The 19,489-nt window shown below is 35.6% G+C and overlaps 1 protein-coding gene across 1 annotated transcript in view; it reads right to left on the bottom strand.

Annotated features, from left to right (window-relative positions):
- PCDH11X (protocadherin 11 X-linked) overlaps positions 1-19,489 on the bottom strand; it is a 793,868-nt gene that overhangs the window by 699,637 nt on the left and 74,742 nt on the right. The window contains exon 3 of the mRNA XM_063634662.1: positions 1,982-4,474. Within this exon, the coding sequence (XP_063490732.1) occupies positions 1,982-4,474 (2,493 nt within the window). The remainder of the gene's footprint in view (positions 1-1,981; positions 4,475-19,489) is intronic.

Below are 19,489 nucleotides of genomic sequence, written 5' to 3'. Positions count from 1 at the left end.
ATTTTTATTGACTTTTTATGATTACAAAATATTTTTAAAAAAACAAAAAGGTGAGGATATTTGAAAAATACTTCAATTTTTTGTTCTTCATCCATGCCCTCCTTACTGTATGTTCATAAACTCAAGTAAAATTAGTCTAGCTCATAAAATATCTCTGTGCCTTCAAAAAGCACTGAAACCAGAACTTGCTCTATTAATTAACTTCATTCAATCTATTAAAAATGATGATCTACATATGTAATTCAAAAACCCACTCTTTGTACACTTCTTAAAGAAAGTCACAAATTAAACCCAGGAAAAAATGTTATTATACCCAAATCATGTAGTGTTAGTCATAAAAGATACTTTTATGTTGAGAAACTTATCCAATAAGCAGAATAGCAATAAGAATTTGAAAATGAGAGTGCCCTTTTTAATGGTTAAATATAAACAAAAACACACCCTGTGGAGATGTTCGACATCTATTACGTTTGTTGCCCATCCCAGATCCACTAACTATGTAAAATATGGGATTCATCTGAACTGTAGAAATAACAACTGCAGCGTAAATTCTTTTAAAGTCTAACAGAAGCTCTCTATACAGACACTAGGGTTCTGGTTTACCTTTTGAAACAGCATTTAATTGTGTACCTATTGTAACAAAAATGCACCCACATCTGAATTAGTACCTTACGTTCACTGTGTGATTCAGAGAGAAAGTTTAATGTTATCGTATTAAATAACTGTGCTTATGCTTGAATTACCTCCATTCTTAAACCCATTTCCAAAGTTATGGTAAATTATTTGCAGTTATCTTGAATGTAGTAGACTTCTTTAATATCTCAAACTTTTGGTGAAAGAAAATCAGTTTTGATTTTCACATTGCTACTATTTTGTTAAGCCTGAATAGGTGTTCAAAAGACTTTATTCCCTGAAACTAAGATTAATACTGTTTTGACTTAACACAGACAAAATAATAAACTCAACATGTAGCATGACTTTGAGAAAAAAATGTGGGTAAATTCCATTGCTTGTGTTTTTAAAGGGAATAATTATATTTAAATCATTTCACATTTAAGAGTTTCTGGATAAATTTGTATTCATTTCTTCATGGAACACTGATAAAAGGCACTGGATAAACTCTTCCTTTCATAAATGTATTGGGTTTTAAGTTATTGTGCATAGATTTCTTGGGTCTTAACATGCCCACATTTTTCTTTGCGCGCATTAGAGAAAGCAAACATTTTATTTTCCAAAAGTGATTATCTTTTAAGAATGCCTTCTGAAGGGCTCAAAATACCTTGCATAAATATGCAAATATTTAAATAGCTATCTAAAGTAGAGACCTCATATATATTTCATTCTATGGCTTAAAGATGAGAATGAGTAGGCTTTCATTTTCCTAATACCATTCTTGTTATATTGTGTGACTGTAGATTTGATGCACCAAAATAATTTTGAGTTCCTAATCTGAAAATGACACTTTCCTTTGTGAGGACCTTAAGGCCTGGTAGAGTATGGGGGGGATATCTTGGTGCTGAATTTCTGTGAACAGCCACAGATTTTCCCAAGTGAAGCTAGGATTCTCAACATCATTAGTATTTAGAGCTATTTATCAGATTCTGAAAAGCTTTACTGTGATGTATCTAGCCCAGACTATTCTGATCCTCATGCACACAATGGTACTGAGGACAGTGCTACAACCCTTTGTGTTGAAGTTTTTTTCAATATATTCTCTAGCAAGAATTGTCATACTGCCATCTACAGACAAAACTGCCCCTATTATAATTATTATTCTGCATCCAATTTTCCTAAATCAGTAGTTATTTTGTTCTCATCTTCTACCAAACTTAAATGAATCCATATATCTATTGGGTACATCTGTAGAATATGATTGTTTTGATCCCTCCTTGAAATCAATAGATTTTGTAAAGTTCTACATCAACTGAAAATAATAATAATAAAATAGTTAGAAAGTTGTGTTAGAAACTTGGATACCTACCGGTCTGGTGTGTACAGACACAGGTACCTCGAAGGTCGTCACTGGATAGCCACACTCAGAAACGCTGTAGGGATCTGAACTGCTTGAGGAACACTTGGAGATAGAATCACAGGCCACGAAGGTGTTATCGAGAGGCAGTTCTTGGATGATGTGGTGCTTCGAATTCAGAGGAGTTTCAGGCTGAATCTGGAAGGCAGGCTGTGGAGAGGCAGATTTGTAGTGTCGGGCCAAATCAGGGCTGTCGGGCTTGAAAGTAGTAGGTGTAGTTACCCAATTGTACTTTCCCATGGTTTGCTCTTCTAGATCAATAGGAAGGTCTAGTGTGACTCTGTTTCCATCACTGTCAACATCATCTGCCTTAGTTTCTTCAATAGTGACACAGTTAAGCAGCAGGTTCTTATGGGAATGCTTCTTCTTCTTTTTCTTTTTCTTCATCATTATCATCTGCCTGTTTTCTGGGTTTGGGGTAGCCCATTCAGAATTCTGCTTGTTTTTCTGAGCAGCCTTAAGGTGTGGTGCCTGGCGACATCTTACTACAGCAGTGATGAAAATAACTACAACGACAGTTATGGTGCCAGCAACAACTGCAACCAGGATCTTGACATAGTCACTAGTTGGTGAGGATGCTTCAGCTATCTCAGTATTTGGGGTCACTGGTGCTTCGGTGCTTTTGCGCACCAGTTCATTAATCAGTGTAGCATTGGTCAGTGACTCATTCACGAACAGATTGACAATTACAACACTGAAGAGAGAATCAGGTTGTCCTAAGTCATGAGCTTTGACCAACACTCTGTGTAAACCAAGGTCTGTAACATCACATTTCTCAGTCACTGTTATGTTGCCTGTTTCTTGGTCTATTGCAAACAGATCTCTTGTGTTTCCTCCTACAATGCTGTAACGAACCTCTGCATTCATGCCAGTGTCATTGTCAACAGCAATTACCTGAAAGACCACTGTGCCTGGATTAGTGGATGGTAGAACCAATTCGTAAGAGTAGTTGGAAGGAGGGACAATGAAAACTGGTTTGTTGTCATTGACATCAACCACATTTATGGTTACTTTGGCACTTGAAGAACGTGATACTCTACCACCATCCTCAGCCTTTACATAGAAAGTGTAAGATTCTTGTTTTTCTCTATCAAATGAAATATTTGGTCGGATGACACCAGTTTGTGAATCAATGGTGAAGTCATCATTCTCATCTAAAATGGAGAGCGTAACTGCAGAATTGTCTCCATAATCAGGATCAGTTACAGTGATTAGTCCTACTGTACCATGTCTTGGAAGGTTTTCTGGGACATAGAAGTTGTATTCATTGTGAGTGAAAACTGGGCTATTGTCATTCTGATCAATAATGCTTACAAAGACTGTGACATTGCTGGTTAAGGGTGGCACCCCGTTATCTTTTGCCAGAATTGTGAATAAATATTTATCCTCTTTTTCTCTATCTAGTTTCTTCACTACAGTCAGCATGCCTGTACGACGATCCAGGCTGAATTCAGGTGGAGCATCAGGGCCTAGCAGGTAATTGATCTCAGCATTAGGACCACTATCTGCATCCGTTGCACTTACTTTCGTCAACTGGATGCCAGGAGAGTTATTCTCAGGAATAGAAACAGTTACGAAAGACTGGGTGAAAACTGGAGCATTGTCATTTTCATCTTTCACTTTGATGAAGAGCATTGCTGACTGATTCAAAGGAGGTTTGCCAGCATCTGCAGCCAGTAATTTAATGGCATATTCTTTTGTGGACTCATAGTCAAGATATGCTGCAGTCTCCAGAAGGAACTGATTACTGAATACTGGCCTTAATCTGAAAGGAATTTCATGATCTGTGAAGCATGTCACCCTGCCATTATTGTCCGCATCCTTATCCGTCACAGTTATGAGAGCAATTTTGGTGTTGAGTGGAATATTTTCTGAAAGAACAACTGTGTCATTGATTGGATTGACGATGTATCTTATGTCAATGGATGGGACATTATCATTGACATCTGTAACATTTACCAGCACCATTGCTCTTGCTGGCATCAATCCACCATCACTTGCCAAAACCAGTAACTTGTGGTTTGGTGTTTCTTCCCTATCCAGTGGTTCTTTGATTGTGATAAGTCCAGTGGTGGCATTAAGGTGAAATAATCTCCTGGCAATGTTGGAGACTAGATTGCTGAAAGAGAAGTGGATCTTGGCATTTTCACCTATGTCAGCATCTGTGGCATGGAGCTGTGTCACTGAAGTGCCTACAGGAGCATTTTCTGGTATACTGACTTCAATCTCTGTCTCCTTAAAGACTGGGTGGTTGTCATTTGTATCAGTAACACTTACTTGCAAAATAGCAGTACTGGATCTCTGAGGAAAGCCACCATCTTCAACCTTTACTTTCATCACGTAGGTATCCTTCTCTTCCCTATCTAACTCCTTTTGAACAATCAGTTGTGGCATTTTGTCTCCTTCTGGTGTTTCAATGACATCGAGGCCAAAAATGTTTTGACCCTGGAAAACATGCAACGAAACAGAATTAACTTATGTTAATATAAATTAATATATTAATATTAATATGAATAATAAAATATAATTTAACTTATGTTGCTTATCTAATGAGAACAATTTTCAGTTTCTTGAAGCCACATAAAATAACGGGATCAGTTCAGAAATAGGTGCCAGAAGACTTGAGTTCTAAGTCTCAACTCTGCCTGTAACAAATATTGTGACTACAAGCAAGTTACTTTACTTTTCTTGATATTTGTAAAATTAGAGAACTGTGCTAGAAGATGTTCGGGGGACGGGAGGCTTCAGATTGTAGCATTTTATGGTAATATATGTAACTCACTTATGTGAGCTATTTAAGCTTTTTAAAATTATGTGAGCTATTTCAGTTTTTAAAAATTAATTAATTTTTTATTTCATTTTTCCATAAGTTATTGGTGTTCAGGTGGTATTTGGTTACATGAGTAAATTCTTTAGTGGTGATTTGTGAGATTTTGGTGCACCCATCACTGGAGCAATATACACTGCACCATATTTGTAGTTTTTTATCCCTCGCCACCTTCCCTCTCTTTCCCCCAAGTCCCCAATGTCCATCGTATCATTCTTACGCCTTTGCGTCCTCATAACTTAGCTCCCATATATCAGTGAGAACATACAATGTTTGGTTTTCGAACTATTTAAGTTTTCAAAAGAAAAAAGTATATAGAATTTTAAAAAGATTGTCACTAAATTTTTGCAAGATAAATGAAGCTGTAAGCGAATTATCCAAGATTATTCCAAATGAATTAAAATACTTTTTACCGTAGATTTCAGTTGTCTAAGATGCTTTTTCAGTACCAAAGTAAGCACCGAAATAAAAATATTCCTCCAAGACAACATCATAAGTATCATATCTAATAAATACAGCTAAAACCTTTAGCAGATGGAAAAAAATACACAAACTCTGGTTAAAATATAAACTTGTATAAAATACACAGAATTTCAATATTTCCCATAGGAACACACAGTTAAAATGAAATTATCTCAGAGATTAACAACGCAAAATTGTTATTTTCTTACTTTTTTTTTTTTTTTTTTTTAACATGCAAGCACAGTGAACTAAAATTCACAGGTCAAAACCTCAAATTGAAAAAGATAGCTTGGGATAGGACCTATTTTCAATTCATGCCCACGAAGTCACAGTATGGGAATATTTAAAAAACAATCCCCTCGGCCGAGAGCGGTGGCTCACGCCTGTAATTCCAGCACTTTGGGAGGCCGAGGCGGGCGGATCACGAGGTCAGGAGATCGAGACCATCATGGCTAACACGGGGAAACCCCGTCTCTACTAAAAAAATACAAAATAAATTAGCCGGGCGTGGTGGCGGGCGCCTGTGGTCCCAGCTGCTCAGGAGGCTGAGGCAGGAGAATGGCGTGAACCCGGGAGGCAGAGCTTGCAGTGAGCCAAGATGGCGCCACTGCACTCCAGCCTGGGCAACAGAGTGAGACTCGTCTCAAAAAAAAAAAAAAAAAAAAAAAAAATCCCCTCCCTGAACTACAATAAGATGATCCCTACACACAAACGTAGTGATCTTGCCAGCTCACTGAGGAGAAATGAGAGAGGAGGATTCCTGTCCAGTGTTACTTGCAGCATTATGACAGAGATGAATGAGATAAAAAGGTACTGGAGGGTATGAAGAAAAGATCAGAGGAGGACTTTAAGATTCCTATTCATGGGTGATTTATGAATAGATATATATATACACACACACATACGCATATGTACATCTAAATAATTTTTAATTCTCTACTACATTTTTAATGTACATGTTCTGGACACGTGGCATGGATTGGTTATTGATCTCTCATTTATGTGCTGTGTCATAAAAGAACAGGATAAGATCTGAGGTTATAGTTTTGTCATACCACTGTCTAAAACGAGATCCTAAAAATTAGAACCTAATAAATAATACCAGGTTTTCAGAGACTGCTAGAATATATGATCAGTTTATAAATACATTTCAATCACTATCTTTAAAAAATTTACCTGTCTTATAATTGCCTATATATAGTCTTACACAATATCCAAATGCATCTCATTTTTTCCTCTTATGAATTACTTGAAGATATTTCTAGAAAATTTCAGATTTTGGCGGGGTGCTGAGATTCACTTATACTTTTATTCAAATGCAGTGTCATAATATATCTTTATGGAGGAATTAGATGTTTATTACAAAATTTAAGATGGCATTTCAGAAATACTAATTAAAATCATTAGTTTGTTCCAACGTGATTTAAAAAAAATTTCACGTGAGCCAACCAAAGTATATTGGTTATTTTGTTTTTAATTCATACAATAAACGTGAGCATTCTATTCCTATTTTACTCAGATAGAGCAATAATCAACCTGGCTTTTCCTTGATTATATAGTAAGAAAAACATTTTCATGTTATATGTATTTATAGTTGAAAATTAGCAAGCAAAATCTATTATTTGATATACTGCATATTTTAAGAAAAAATAGAATTTCATGACAACATTGAATGTAAGTAAATACCATAACATACTATTATAATTTGATCTAAACAAACCTAGTGATTAATGATAATTTAATTTTTGTAATGATATTCCAAAAGGTTTTTAGGAAGGTTCAAGTCCAAAATGTCTATTTATGGGTAGAAAAAAATAGTTTCTAAATTGTACTTCATAAAATCCATGGCACTTAATACTATTCTTTTAATCCTTGACATTCTGATACTGAGTGGCTAATATGGTGAGAGCATTCTCCTAGATGCCAAGGTTATGGTGGTGACTAAACATATTTTACTAATGTGATAAAAGGTAAGTTCTAGTTAAGGTGAAAGAAAAATCAATAACTATGGATTTAATGATGGTATTGACACTAACGGATTTACATTAAGAGAATAACTACATTTTTAATAAGAGCTATATGGAGAAATTGTAAGTTATTATTAGAGGTTGCATAAACAGAAACAAAGATAATATAGTACAAAAAGAACAAGTAAAATGTTCCAAATTATCCAATTTATGAATACAATACATCTGGGAAAACAAATATGTAAGTTTTAATTTTAAAATTTATGTATTTATGTTTGCACATTTCTTGTTTATATATTTAGTTTTTAGTTTTATGTGTTTGTCTGAATTTTGAGTTGGCCTTTGCTTTCCAAAGCAAATTAAGGCAAGCTTGTGTCAGATGAAAAATCCAGGATCAGCATACTCACTGTCTTTTAATTACTTTATGTGAAATGGAAATAATCTTAAAAATATATTTTTCTAATTCTCAAGGTGATAATGAAATGTACATATTAGTTAATGGATAATGTCACCATTGCTCTCTTCTGTCTTCCACAACTACTCTGTTCAATATGATGGTAATTAGCCCCAAGGGAGCATTTAAATTTAGATTTAAATTAAATGAATTAGATTAATTTAAAAAATCAGTTCCTACTTGCACTAGCCATATTTTAAGTTCTCAACAGCTCCATGTGGCCAGTAGCTACTATGTTGGACACTGCAGATGTAGAACATTTTCATTATTGCACAAATTCTATTGAACTGTACTATCCTAAGACATCATATTTTTCTTTAAAAAAATCTATGATTAGCCAGGTGATTGCACGCATAACCCCCATTTTTCCAGATTTTTAGAGTTCTACAAAGACTTGCTGAGCAAACATATTTACACTTAATATTATCCACGGAATTTGAACAGGAGTTGCCCACAGGTTAAGACATAAATAATTTTCAACAAAATTTTGGTGAGATATCTAAGTTGATGTCAAAGTATAGTGCCAACATGAGCTTACTATTATTACTGAATGATGACTCCAAGGCTGTTTTCTGTTCAATCTCCTTCAGGAATAAAGAATGACTAACACATGAATCCAACATCAGTCCTACCCCAAATGTAGTTAGTTCAACTGAGCTCACATCCACATGAGCAATTAAAAAACTGAAGCCTTTTGCCATATGTTTGACCATGACAGGAGGACAGTGAGAAAAATGAAAAAGAAGATAAAACGTATGGCTCCTTAATTCATCATCTCCCTATCTTTAGCATAGACACATCCTTATATACAAAAAAGTTAAAAGTTTGGAAGAATTGACCTGCACTACCCTGAATTCCAAATCCACTTAAAATTATTTATTTTTGTGTATAGGGGCAAACTCTCTATGTGTATATGTCTAGGTACGCCTTCATATACTAGTGTGAGTGTAGGGTAATATGGCATGAAGCTTTGTTTAAATGTATAATCTCTAAAGGTATAGCACCTGGCATATGTGAACACATTGAGAAAACATTTGTTAGATAAATAAACGCATGAATTAAAGTAGTGGCTCTTATTTTAAAAGATAAAAGAAGAGCAGAATTTCGTTGTTCTTAATTCTCAGTCTGTATAGGCACAGGAATACTCTATAATTGTTGACTTGAGTTTTTTTTTTGTCTTTTATTTTAATAAAACTGTCCAGAAAACAATTTCAAAATTATTTCCTGAAACAACTACTTCTTTTCTGTTCAAAAATGTAATAAAAGCCAAAGTGTCAATTGCTAGTAAAATTTTACAACCTAGTTGTAAAACTTGATTTTCAGAATAAATTATGACAAATACTAAGTGTGGTATGTAGCCAGTGCATTATTGAAAAAATACAAAACCCTACATCTGTCAAACACAGATACGTGCGATCAACAAAGAAAACAAAAATCAGGGAAGAAAATAATATATAAGAACTGCATGCAAGAATCATTTACACATGATATGTTGATTTTTGGATTCTGATATCTGAAATGGCATTGATCTCTAGTATACAAAAGTGCCAATTCAGGTTGAGGTCATGAAAAATTTATGGACTTTCTAATAACCTCATCCTAATAACCTTCATTTGTGAGTGATATTTCTTCCTAAATTCAAAAATAAGCTTTAGGATTGCAAACCCAAGACAAAAACTGCTGAAATAAGCAAGACCCTTCTGAGTCTTAAATTCTTTGTGGAGATTTGTAAAATCAAAAAAGAGAAAGTTGATGTTGGATGTGAAACTTGCAAGGGGTTTTTTTTCTTTTAAAAAATTGATAAAGGATATTCATTGCCAAATAGAGAACTATATATTTTGTCTATTGTCCTGGGAAAGAATTAACGAGACAACTGGAGAAAACTTTAACATTTTTGACACATGCATGTGCAAGACACCACTTCATTGCCTATTGGAAGGCAATAAATAACACAGCACTTTTAGAGCTATAAATCTGGTACAGTTGCCCAGAAAATGCATACAGTGCCAGTAAGTACTAAAAATAGTTCCAAAGAGATCTAGTTCTAAAACTGATTAAAAGCCATTTACTCTTTAGATCGAGGAATGCTGGTGGAAAGACCCAAAATTTATTTCTGACTTTCACCACTGCTTGATTTATCAATAACTAACCTGATATTTAATTTTTTTTTTCACTTTTAGTATTACTGATACATCTTTGGGCCACAGGAATGCAAGAACATAGATTCGAATGGATAACACTACAATAAAATGGCTGTTTTAGAAAACATTAAGGAAATACTTTAATACACATTGAATATTCTCAATACAGATATAATAAGTATTATCATAAATTCACTTTCATTCCACTAAAAATTCTTGGTTTGCTATAGGCTGTCTAAAACTATTAGGGGGAAAAACAACTGTTGCTTATATATTCAATACTGTGGTGCCTTTTAGAGTCTATGCACTACTTCTAGAACATTTATTTCAGAATTCATTTGTAGCCTTGTCAAGGGAAATACAATAAAAAATGGATTACAATAAAATGTCCCAAGCCGTTAGTCACATATCTGCCGATAACCCTAATGTCACCAAGTCCCTGGCTACTTTAAAGTCATACTAAGGAAAGGAGAGTGATGAGTAAAACACCAGCTCTCTTTGGGTAAGAAAACACTATCTCTCTTTGGAAGAAATAAGTTTACATTAAAATATTAATAATAGTATTGTTAATTTTGATAAAGCCACATACAAGGTTTAAGATATTATACATGTATTTTTTTTCCCACTAGGACTTAGCAAAACCTATTTTGTAGAACAGTACTATTCATAGCATGTGGTTCTTTTTTTTTAATGTTAGTCCAAAGAATAGGAATTTCTGTCATTGATTTTTTTTTTCTCTATTTTGTCAGATTTCAAAATTAAGAACAATCTTTGTTTTTCCCTTTTGACAAAAGAGTAGGCACTCAGGAAGGTTCTTGAAAATGATAGAATTTTTGTACTAACTTCTGTTTTAATGTGTACTTCCCCCAACTTTGTTTTTATAAAAAATATATAATAAATACCATTTCATTTTTTCTGGCCTTGTGTTCACTATCACTACTCTGGTTTCTCCACCTGAGAGAAAAATCAAATGATTTTATCATGTTATTTGGAATATGCACTCAGATTGAAATGTCTTAAAGTGTTAATTTAAATTCACAATGTTTTAAGCTGGAACAAAGGAGATCTAATTGAAGACATCAGGGTTGTTATATCCATGAGAACAGTGAAGCAAATCTATTTTTCAGGTCTCCATTTTTTTTAGTCTATTCTTCCCTTGATTTTGAAAAGTCAGCTTTTGGCTTTCAGAAATAAAGGAAAATCTTAAACATATGACTTAATGTGAAGTATAGAAATGAAACACAAGACATAATCTGATTAATTCTGTAAACATCCTAGGAGGAACCAATCATTTTTTACTAGCATGCATAATAATTCAGAATTCTCTTTTTTACTTGTTTCATTTGCTTGTGCTCACACGTGCACTTGCATTCTCTATCTCGCTCTTTGACTCTATCTCTGTCTCGCTTCAGTTTCTAAAACCTGCAATGGCTAAGCATGACTTATACTACAGCAAAACTCTTTAATATTATGCAAATGTTTAAAATACAAATTGGCCTTGACCCAGAGATTTCATTTATTTGAAAATATTTCCTTTTAAAGACTGTATTTCAAGCATGTAATTTTAATCACTAAATGCTTTTAATTGGGAAGATATGCAATACAAATGAAATGCCACTCCTAATTGTTGCTAATCAGCCCTTTTTAGCAGCTGCTCTCTTGTGCTTAAGTTAGATGAGCTGCATTCATAACAAAAATATAGTATATTCAACCACTGAATACTAGTACTAGAACAGACTTCAGATATCATCTAGCCTTACTTCTCCTCTTATGAAAAGGACACTAAGACACAGTAAGGTTAGGTGACTTGCCCGTGATCACACAGCTGGTTTATTGCAGAACTCGATTTGAAAGCCAAGTCTCTTAGTTTTTAGTTCAATGATTTTTTTCACTGAAATATGTTTACTTCTCAAAAGGAAGTCCTCTTGATGCTGGCAAGAACTCTGTACTCTGGAGAGCTCTCAGTATGAGAAACTCATCAGGTAATTACTGCCCCAAAAGAGCAAAAACAAAACAAAAACTACAGTGCTTTCTGATCCCAGAATATTGAGCTACTGCTAAAAAGATTTCTTCTCTGCTCCCTTCAAAAGTACCACCACTAAAAGTAATGTTTATTGAAAAAAGAAACCAAAGAAATACCATCTAAAATTTTAAGAGTACATAATTAAATACAATTTTAACTTGCCAATTTAAGAATATGAATACATGTTGAGTGCTATTATTTCTATGTATAAATTGAGTCAGATTCTCAAAATAAAATTCACCATTACTATTCTTCAATAGCTGGTATAAAGTATTTTACATTTCTTAGAAGATTTTCTTAAAAATTTCTTATAAAAAGGTCCTTTAAGAACATTCTAAGAAAAGTCCAAAAGCTTTTTATGTTGCAGGTGTACTTTATCTGAACTATCATTTTAAAGAAGCAGGGTAACGATCTAATGGTAAACTTTAATGAAAATTCGTGATTAGGTTAAACTTTTAAAAAATCAGCAATCAAAAATGAAAATATGATCTTTCACTAATAGACACTGCTGTAAACCTAACTGCTTAATAATATCAGGAAAATAAAACTAAAGTTGCTTCTGGTTCATTGTATGTCAGAGAAAACCTCAGGTAAAGGAAGTCAGTAATAATACAACTTCAAGAAGGGAAAATAGTGCTAAAAATTTAAGATCATATGAAGGTGTTTTATCTTTTAAGTCTCAGGGCTTCTTGAGTGCTTCTAACTCTGATTGGTTCTACCTTCTAAATTGCTAAAAGATCTCAACCAGTTTCTTTTGGATCTACTATCATCAAAGTTCAGAAATCTGCTTTTCTCCAAAAGAAGATTTCAGTTTCTATATCACATGAGAAGGCCATTTCTTCTGTGTCCCATGGCCTCTGACTATTGATTAAATGGACGTCATAATAAAGATGGTGGCAAATTTTGGTGAGAGAAGTTTGGTAAATGACAAATTTGTCTGTGGATCACATTCTTTTGGAAATGGGTAAGCATTGTAAGAATAGTTCATATCTTTTGCTCTTTAATGCAAATAGTTTCAAATTGGCAGTAACTAGTCAAGAGATGGCTCATTCTAATCAAGTCCTTGGTGAATAATTGGAAGTCATTAATGCTACAGTGGGTGAATGACAGAATCTTGTGGTAGATTTTTTGTTGTTGTTGTTGCTATTTTTGGTCACTAAAACAATGGGCACATATATGAATGAAAGTCCCAGATTTCTCAGTGACCTGGTTTTTGAGAAGTAGGATGTAGCCCAAGTAGAATCAAACCTCCACAGGCAGGGCTGGGAAGCTGAAGGATGGCATGGGAGAGGCAGCAAACTTGGGTCTTTTTTCCCTTGAACATTTCAAACAGATCAAAAAAATTTTTTCCCAGTGGAGGCGAAGGACTGGGAATCATAGATGTGTCTTTTTTTATAAATCTGGATTTTAACTAAAATGCATATACTTCTTTGTTGGAGGTAAGACTAGTCAAGGAATGGGGAGTATGGGATAGTTGTGATATGTATCCGGGATAAGTGATAATTGAAGTAAAAAGAGAAAAGTTTAGAGCAGAAAATACGAGGCCATGCACAGAGGGGCTAAAGAAAGCTTCAGGTAAGTCCATTTATAAGGTCTATCCAGTTGGCCCTGACACCATGGGATATATCTGGAGATGTTAAAAGGGCCTTACCTCTGACTCATACTTTCCTGCTTTAATTTAGGGGGAGGCAGAATTCATTGCCATTTGTCCTAATAGTTTCTGATTCTGTTTTAGAAGAAAGTACCATGTCTTCTGAGATGATTTCTGACTCTTCATTACCTCTGACTCATCTTAAAACAACTCATTGATAGGAAAAATGCCACCAATTTTCTGTAAGCATAACTACTGTTTATATATTTAGGGAGTCTTTACCTACTCAAATTTACTAGAAGTATTTGATACTTCTAGTGAAGATACTATGCCCCATAGCAACGAAGCTAGGAGTGATTTAAGTTATGTTTGGGATCAAGTTGAATTAAGAGAAACAATGATATTTTTGTACTACTAGTGTTTTTTTTCTTCAAGTGCAGTGAATATAACATGCTTTAATCAGGGCATCAATACAATATAATCTCTGACCTCCATCCAGAGATTAATAACATGTATGAAATTATACCAAAATTAATTAAAATGATGTATTGAAAGTCAGAACCAGTATTTTATGGCACAACATTCAGCAACTATATAAGTCATTCGAATAACTAAAATTTCCATTCATATCCAATTAACCAATTCTTTACAGACCCAGCAAGTGACAAGCTTAAAGACACTGGTCCCAATTTTGCTCAATGAAACACAGACATTTTTAATGACTGATAGCAGTTTAGATAAAAATGATTATGGGTAGTTGGTCGGAAATATTTTTTCATATGCCACAATACTAAAAGAAAAAAATACTGTAATGAAAGACAGAGCAAGATGGCAGAATAGAAGGTTCTATTGATCATCCTCCCCACAAGGGCACAAATTTAACATCTATCTACAAAGAAAAAACACCTTCATAGGAATGAAAAAATCAGGTGAGCACTCATAGTACGTAGTTTGAACCTCATACCCCAAAAAAGGCACTGAGGAGATTAAAAGAAAAAAAAAAAAGTTGAATCACCGAAGCCACTTCTCCTCCCCCCACTGCTGCAGTGGCCTCATGGTACAGAGAGCTTCTCTGGGCACTGGGGGAGGAAGAATACAGCAATTGTGAGCCATTGAACTCAGTGCTGTTCTGTTAGAGCAGAAAGAAATACCAGACCAAACGCAGCTGACAATCACCCACAGAGGGAGCATTTAAGCCAGCCCTATCCGGTGGGGAACCACTGATCCAAGTGGTCCAAATTTGAATTCTCACAAACCTTGCCACCAAGGGCCAAAGTGCTCTAGGTTTCTAAGTAAACTTAAAAGGCAGCCTAGGCCATAAGGACTACAACTCTTAGGCAAGGCCTAAGGCAGAACTGGGCATAGGACAGTGGACTAGGGTGGCATGCAGCATACTGAGACATCAGCTGGGGAAGCATCCCCTGTCCCCTAACCCAAGGCTGCACAGTTCATGGCTCCAAAAGAGACACCTTTCTTCCACTTAGGGAAAGGAGAGGGAAGAGTGAGGAGGTCTCTCTTTTACGTCCTGGATACCAGCTCAGCCACAGCAGAATAAGGCACTGGATAGAGTCATGAGGCCCCCATTCCAGGCCCTAGCTCCCAGATGACATTTCTAGACAGCTGGCTTCAGGTACCAGCATGGCAACAGGGGAGCAGAGCACCAAGTGGGCTTTTGGGGTCCTCAATTCCAGGACACGATCCCTGGGTAGCATTTCTGGACCTGTGCTGGAACAGAGGGGAGCCCATTACCCTGAAGGGTGAGTCCCATGCCAGGCAGCAGTCACCACAAGCTGACTTAAGAGCCTTTGGGTCTTAAGGGAATATCGGCAGTAGTTTGGCAGGACTCCTTGTGGCCTGGGGTGGCAGTGGCTACAGGATGAGGTTTCTCTGCCTTTGGAAAGTAGAGGGAAGCAAGGGAAGGATTGCATGTTGTGGTTTGAATGCCAGCTCAGTTGCAGTACAATAGAACACCAGGTAGACTTCTAAGGTTTTTGACTGTAGTCCCTCACTTCCAGATGGCAACTCTGTACCCCCCTGGTCCCAGAGAGACCTTGTTACCCTGAAATGAAAGACATAGACCTGGCTGGCTTTGCCACTGGCTGACTGTAGAGCCACAGGTCCTTGAAGAAGGGTGAGACCCAGTGCTGAGCTGGCTTTAGGTCTGACCAGGTGCAGTCATAGTGGTGAAAGCCACCGTGGTGCTTGTGTTACCAAATCCCCAACCTTAGGTGGCTCAGAACAGAGAGGGACTCTGCTTGAGAAAAATAACGGAACAGAACAACAGTCTCTGCCTGGTAATACAGAGAATTCCCTTGGATCTTGTCCAAACCATTGAGGTGGTGCCTCTGTGAGTTTGCAAGAACCACAGTGTTAGTAGGCTTGGAGTGTACCCTAAAGCGCATACAGCTTAGATCACAATACCAAAGCCCTTTCAAATACCTGGAAAGCATTCCCAAAAAGGATGGGTATAAATAATTCCAGACAGTGAAGAGTACAATAAATACCTAACTCTTCAATGCCTAAACACTGAATAACATCTATTAGCACTAACACCATCCAGGAAAACGTGATCGCACCAAATGAACTAAATAAGTCACCCAGGACAAACCCTAGATAAACAGAGATATGTAACCTTTCAAACAGAGCTCAAAATAGCTGTGTTGAAGAAACTCAAAGAAATTCAAGATAATGTGGAGAAGGAATTCAAAATTCTATCAGAGAAATTTAACAAAGAGATTGAAATAACTAAAAAGAATGAAGCAGAAATTCTGAAGTTAAATAATGCAATAGATATACCGAAGAATGTGTCAGAGTCTTTTAATGGCAGAATGAATCTAGCAAAATAAAAAGTTAGTGAGCTTGAAGACAGGGTATTTGAAAATACACAGAGGAGACAAAAGAACAAAGAATAAAAAACAATGAAGCATGTGCACAGGACCTAAGAAATATTAGTAGCCTCAAAAGGGCAAATCTAAGAGTGACTGGCCTTAAAGAGGAGGTAGAGAAAGAGATAGGGGTAGAAAGTTTTTCAAAAGAATAATAACAGAGAACTTTCCAAACCTAGAAAAATATATCAATATCAAAGTAAAAGGAAGTTTTACACTAAGAAGATTTAATGCAAAGACTACTTCAGGTAATTAATAATTAAACTCCTAAAGATCAATGATATAGAAAGGATCCTAAAGACAGCAAGAGTGGGAAAATACACACACACACACACACACACACACACACACACACAATGGAGCTCCAATACATCTGGAAGCAGGCTTCTCAGTGTAAATCTTACAGATCAGAAGAGAGTGGCATGACATATTTAAAGTGCTGAAGGAAAATAAACTTTTACCTTAAAATAGTATATCTGGTGAAAATATCCTTCAAACATGAAGGAGAAATAAATATTTCCCCAGACAAAAGCTGAGAGATTTCATCAACACGAGATCTGCCCTACAAGAAATGCTAAAGGGAGTACTTCAAACACAAAGAAAAAGACATTAACGAGCAATAAGTAATCACCTGGAGGTACAAAAGTCACTGGTAACAGCAAGTACACAGAAAAACATAGAATATTATAACACTGTAACTGTAATGTGTAAACTACTCTTATCCTAAGTAGAAAGAATAAACAATGAACCAATCAAAAGTAATAACTACAACCACTTTTCAAGACAGAGTCAGTATGGCAACAAAAAGTTAAAAAGCTTGGGGATCAAGTTAAGGTGTAGAATTTTTATTAGTTTTGTTTTTGATTGTTGGTCAGTTTATGCAAACAATGTTAAGCTATTATCAGCTTAAAATACTGCATTATAAGATGGTATTTGCAAGCCTCAAAATAACCTCAAACCAAAAAACATAAAATGAAAACACAAAAAATGACAAGCAAGAGACTAAAACATATCACCAGAGAAAATCTCCTTCACTAGAGGAAGACAGGAAGGACAGAAAGAAGGAAGAGAAGACCACAAAACAACCAGGAAACAAATAATAAAATGGCAGGAGTAAATCCTTACTTATCAATATTATTCAATGTAAATGAACTAAAATCTTCAATTAAAAGACAAAGAATGGCTAAATGGATGAAAAAATGAGAATCAGTGATCTGTTGCTTACGAGAAACACATTTCACTTATGAAGACACACATAGACTGAAAATGAAAAAATAGAAAAAGATATTCCATGCCAATGGAAAACAAAAAAGAGCAGGAGTAGCTATACTTATATCAAACAGAGTAAATTTCAAGACAAAAGCAATTAAGAAGAGAGAAAGAAAGTCAGTATATAATGATAAAGGTTTCAGTTCAGTCAGAGGATATAACAATTTTAAATATATATATGCACCCAACACTGGAGCTCCTGGATATATAAAGAAAATATTATTAGAGCTAAAGAGAGATTGTCCCAAGTACAATAATAGCTAGAGACTTCAATGCCCCACTTTTAGCACTGGACAGATCTTCCCAACAGAAAATCAATAGAGAAACATCAGACTTAATCTGCACTATACACCACATGCATCTAATAGATATTTACAGAACATTACATCCAATGGCTGCAGAATACACATTCTTTTCCTCAGCACATGGATCATTCTCAAGAATAGACCATATGTTAAGTCACAAATCAAGTCTTAAAACATTCAAAAAATTGAAATAATATCAAGCCTTACCTCTAAGCACAATAGAATAAAACTAGAAATCAATAAAGAGAGGAATTTTGGAAACTATACAAATACATGGAAATTAAATAATATGCTGCTTAATGATCAGTGGGTCAATAAAGAAATTAAGAGGTAAATTGAAAAGTTTCTTGAAACAAATAATAAAGAAAACACAGCATACCAAACCAACGGGGTAGAGCAAAAGCAGTACCAAGAGGGAATTTTATAGCTATTAGTGCCTACATCAAAAAAGAGGAAAGCCTTCAAATAAAGAATCTAACAATTCATCTTAAATAAGTAGAAAAGCAAGAACAAGCCAAACACAAAATTAGTAGAAGGAAATAAATAATAAAGATTAGAGTAGAATAAAATGAAATTGAAATGAAGAAAATGAAAAAAGATTGTTGAAGAAACAAAAAACAGCTTTTTAAAATAGTTAAACAAAATTGACAAACTGTTCACCAGATGAACTAAGAAAAAGGAGAGAAGATATAAATAAATAAAATCAGAAATGAAAAAATGAGACTTTACAACTGCCACTGCAGAAATGCAAAGGCTCATTAGCGGCTACTATCAGCAACTATATGCCAATAAATTGGAAAACCTAGAAGAAAATAGACAAATTCCTAGACACATAGAACCAATCAAGATTTCACCAGGAAGAAATTCAAATCCTGAACAGGCCAATAACTAGTAATGAGATCAAAGCTGTAATAAAAAAGCCTCTCAGTAAAGAAAAGCCTGGGACCCGATAGCTTTACTGCTGAATACTACCAAACATTCAAACAAGAACTAATACCAATCCTACTGAAACTATTGCAAAAAATAGAGAAGGAGAGACTATTTCCAAACTCATTCTATGAGACCAACATTACCCAGATACCAAAACCAGACTAACACACATGAAAAAAAGAAAACTGGGTGTTGGCGGGGCCAAGATGAGTGGCGGTGGTGCCAAGAAAGCTGATTAGATGCAGTGTGGTTGGCAGCTCTCACCAAGAAGAACAAAAAAAGCTAGTGCATCCTGCACCATCAACTAAGGTATCCAGGTTCTCACATTGGGACTGACTAGGTGGTTGATGCAACCCATGGAGAGAGAAAAGCAGGGTGGAGTGATGGCCCATCTGCTAGTTGCACAGGGCAAGGCGAGTTCCTACCCTCAGCCAAGGGAGGGGGTTATTGTGCTACCCTGCTCGGGAAATCATGCTTTTTCAACCGATCTGCGCAACTCAGGGATTAGGAGATCCCTTTGTGAGCTTATGCCACCAGGGCTTTGGGTCCCAAGCACAGAACTGTGCAGAATCTCAGCAGCCATTCGGGTTGCACCCAGCAGTAGCA

The sequence above is a fragment of the Symphalangus syndactylus genome, chromosome X, assembly GCF_028878055.3.
Source record: "Symphalangus syndactylus isolate Jambi chromosome X, NHGRI_mSymSyn1-v2.1_pri, whole genome shotgun sequence".
NCBI lineage: Eukaryota > Metazoa > Chordata > Mammalia > Primates > Hylobatidae > Symphalangus > Symphalangus syndactylus.
Note: the sequence above shows the minus strand (reverse complement) of the source record. Positions and strands in the feature narration are given on the sequence as shown.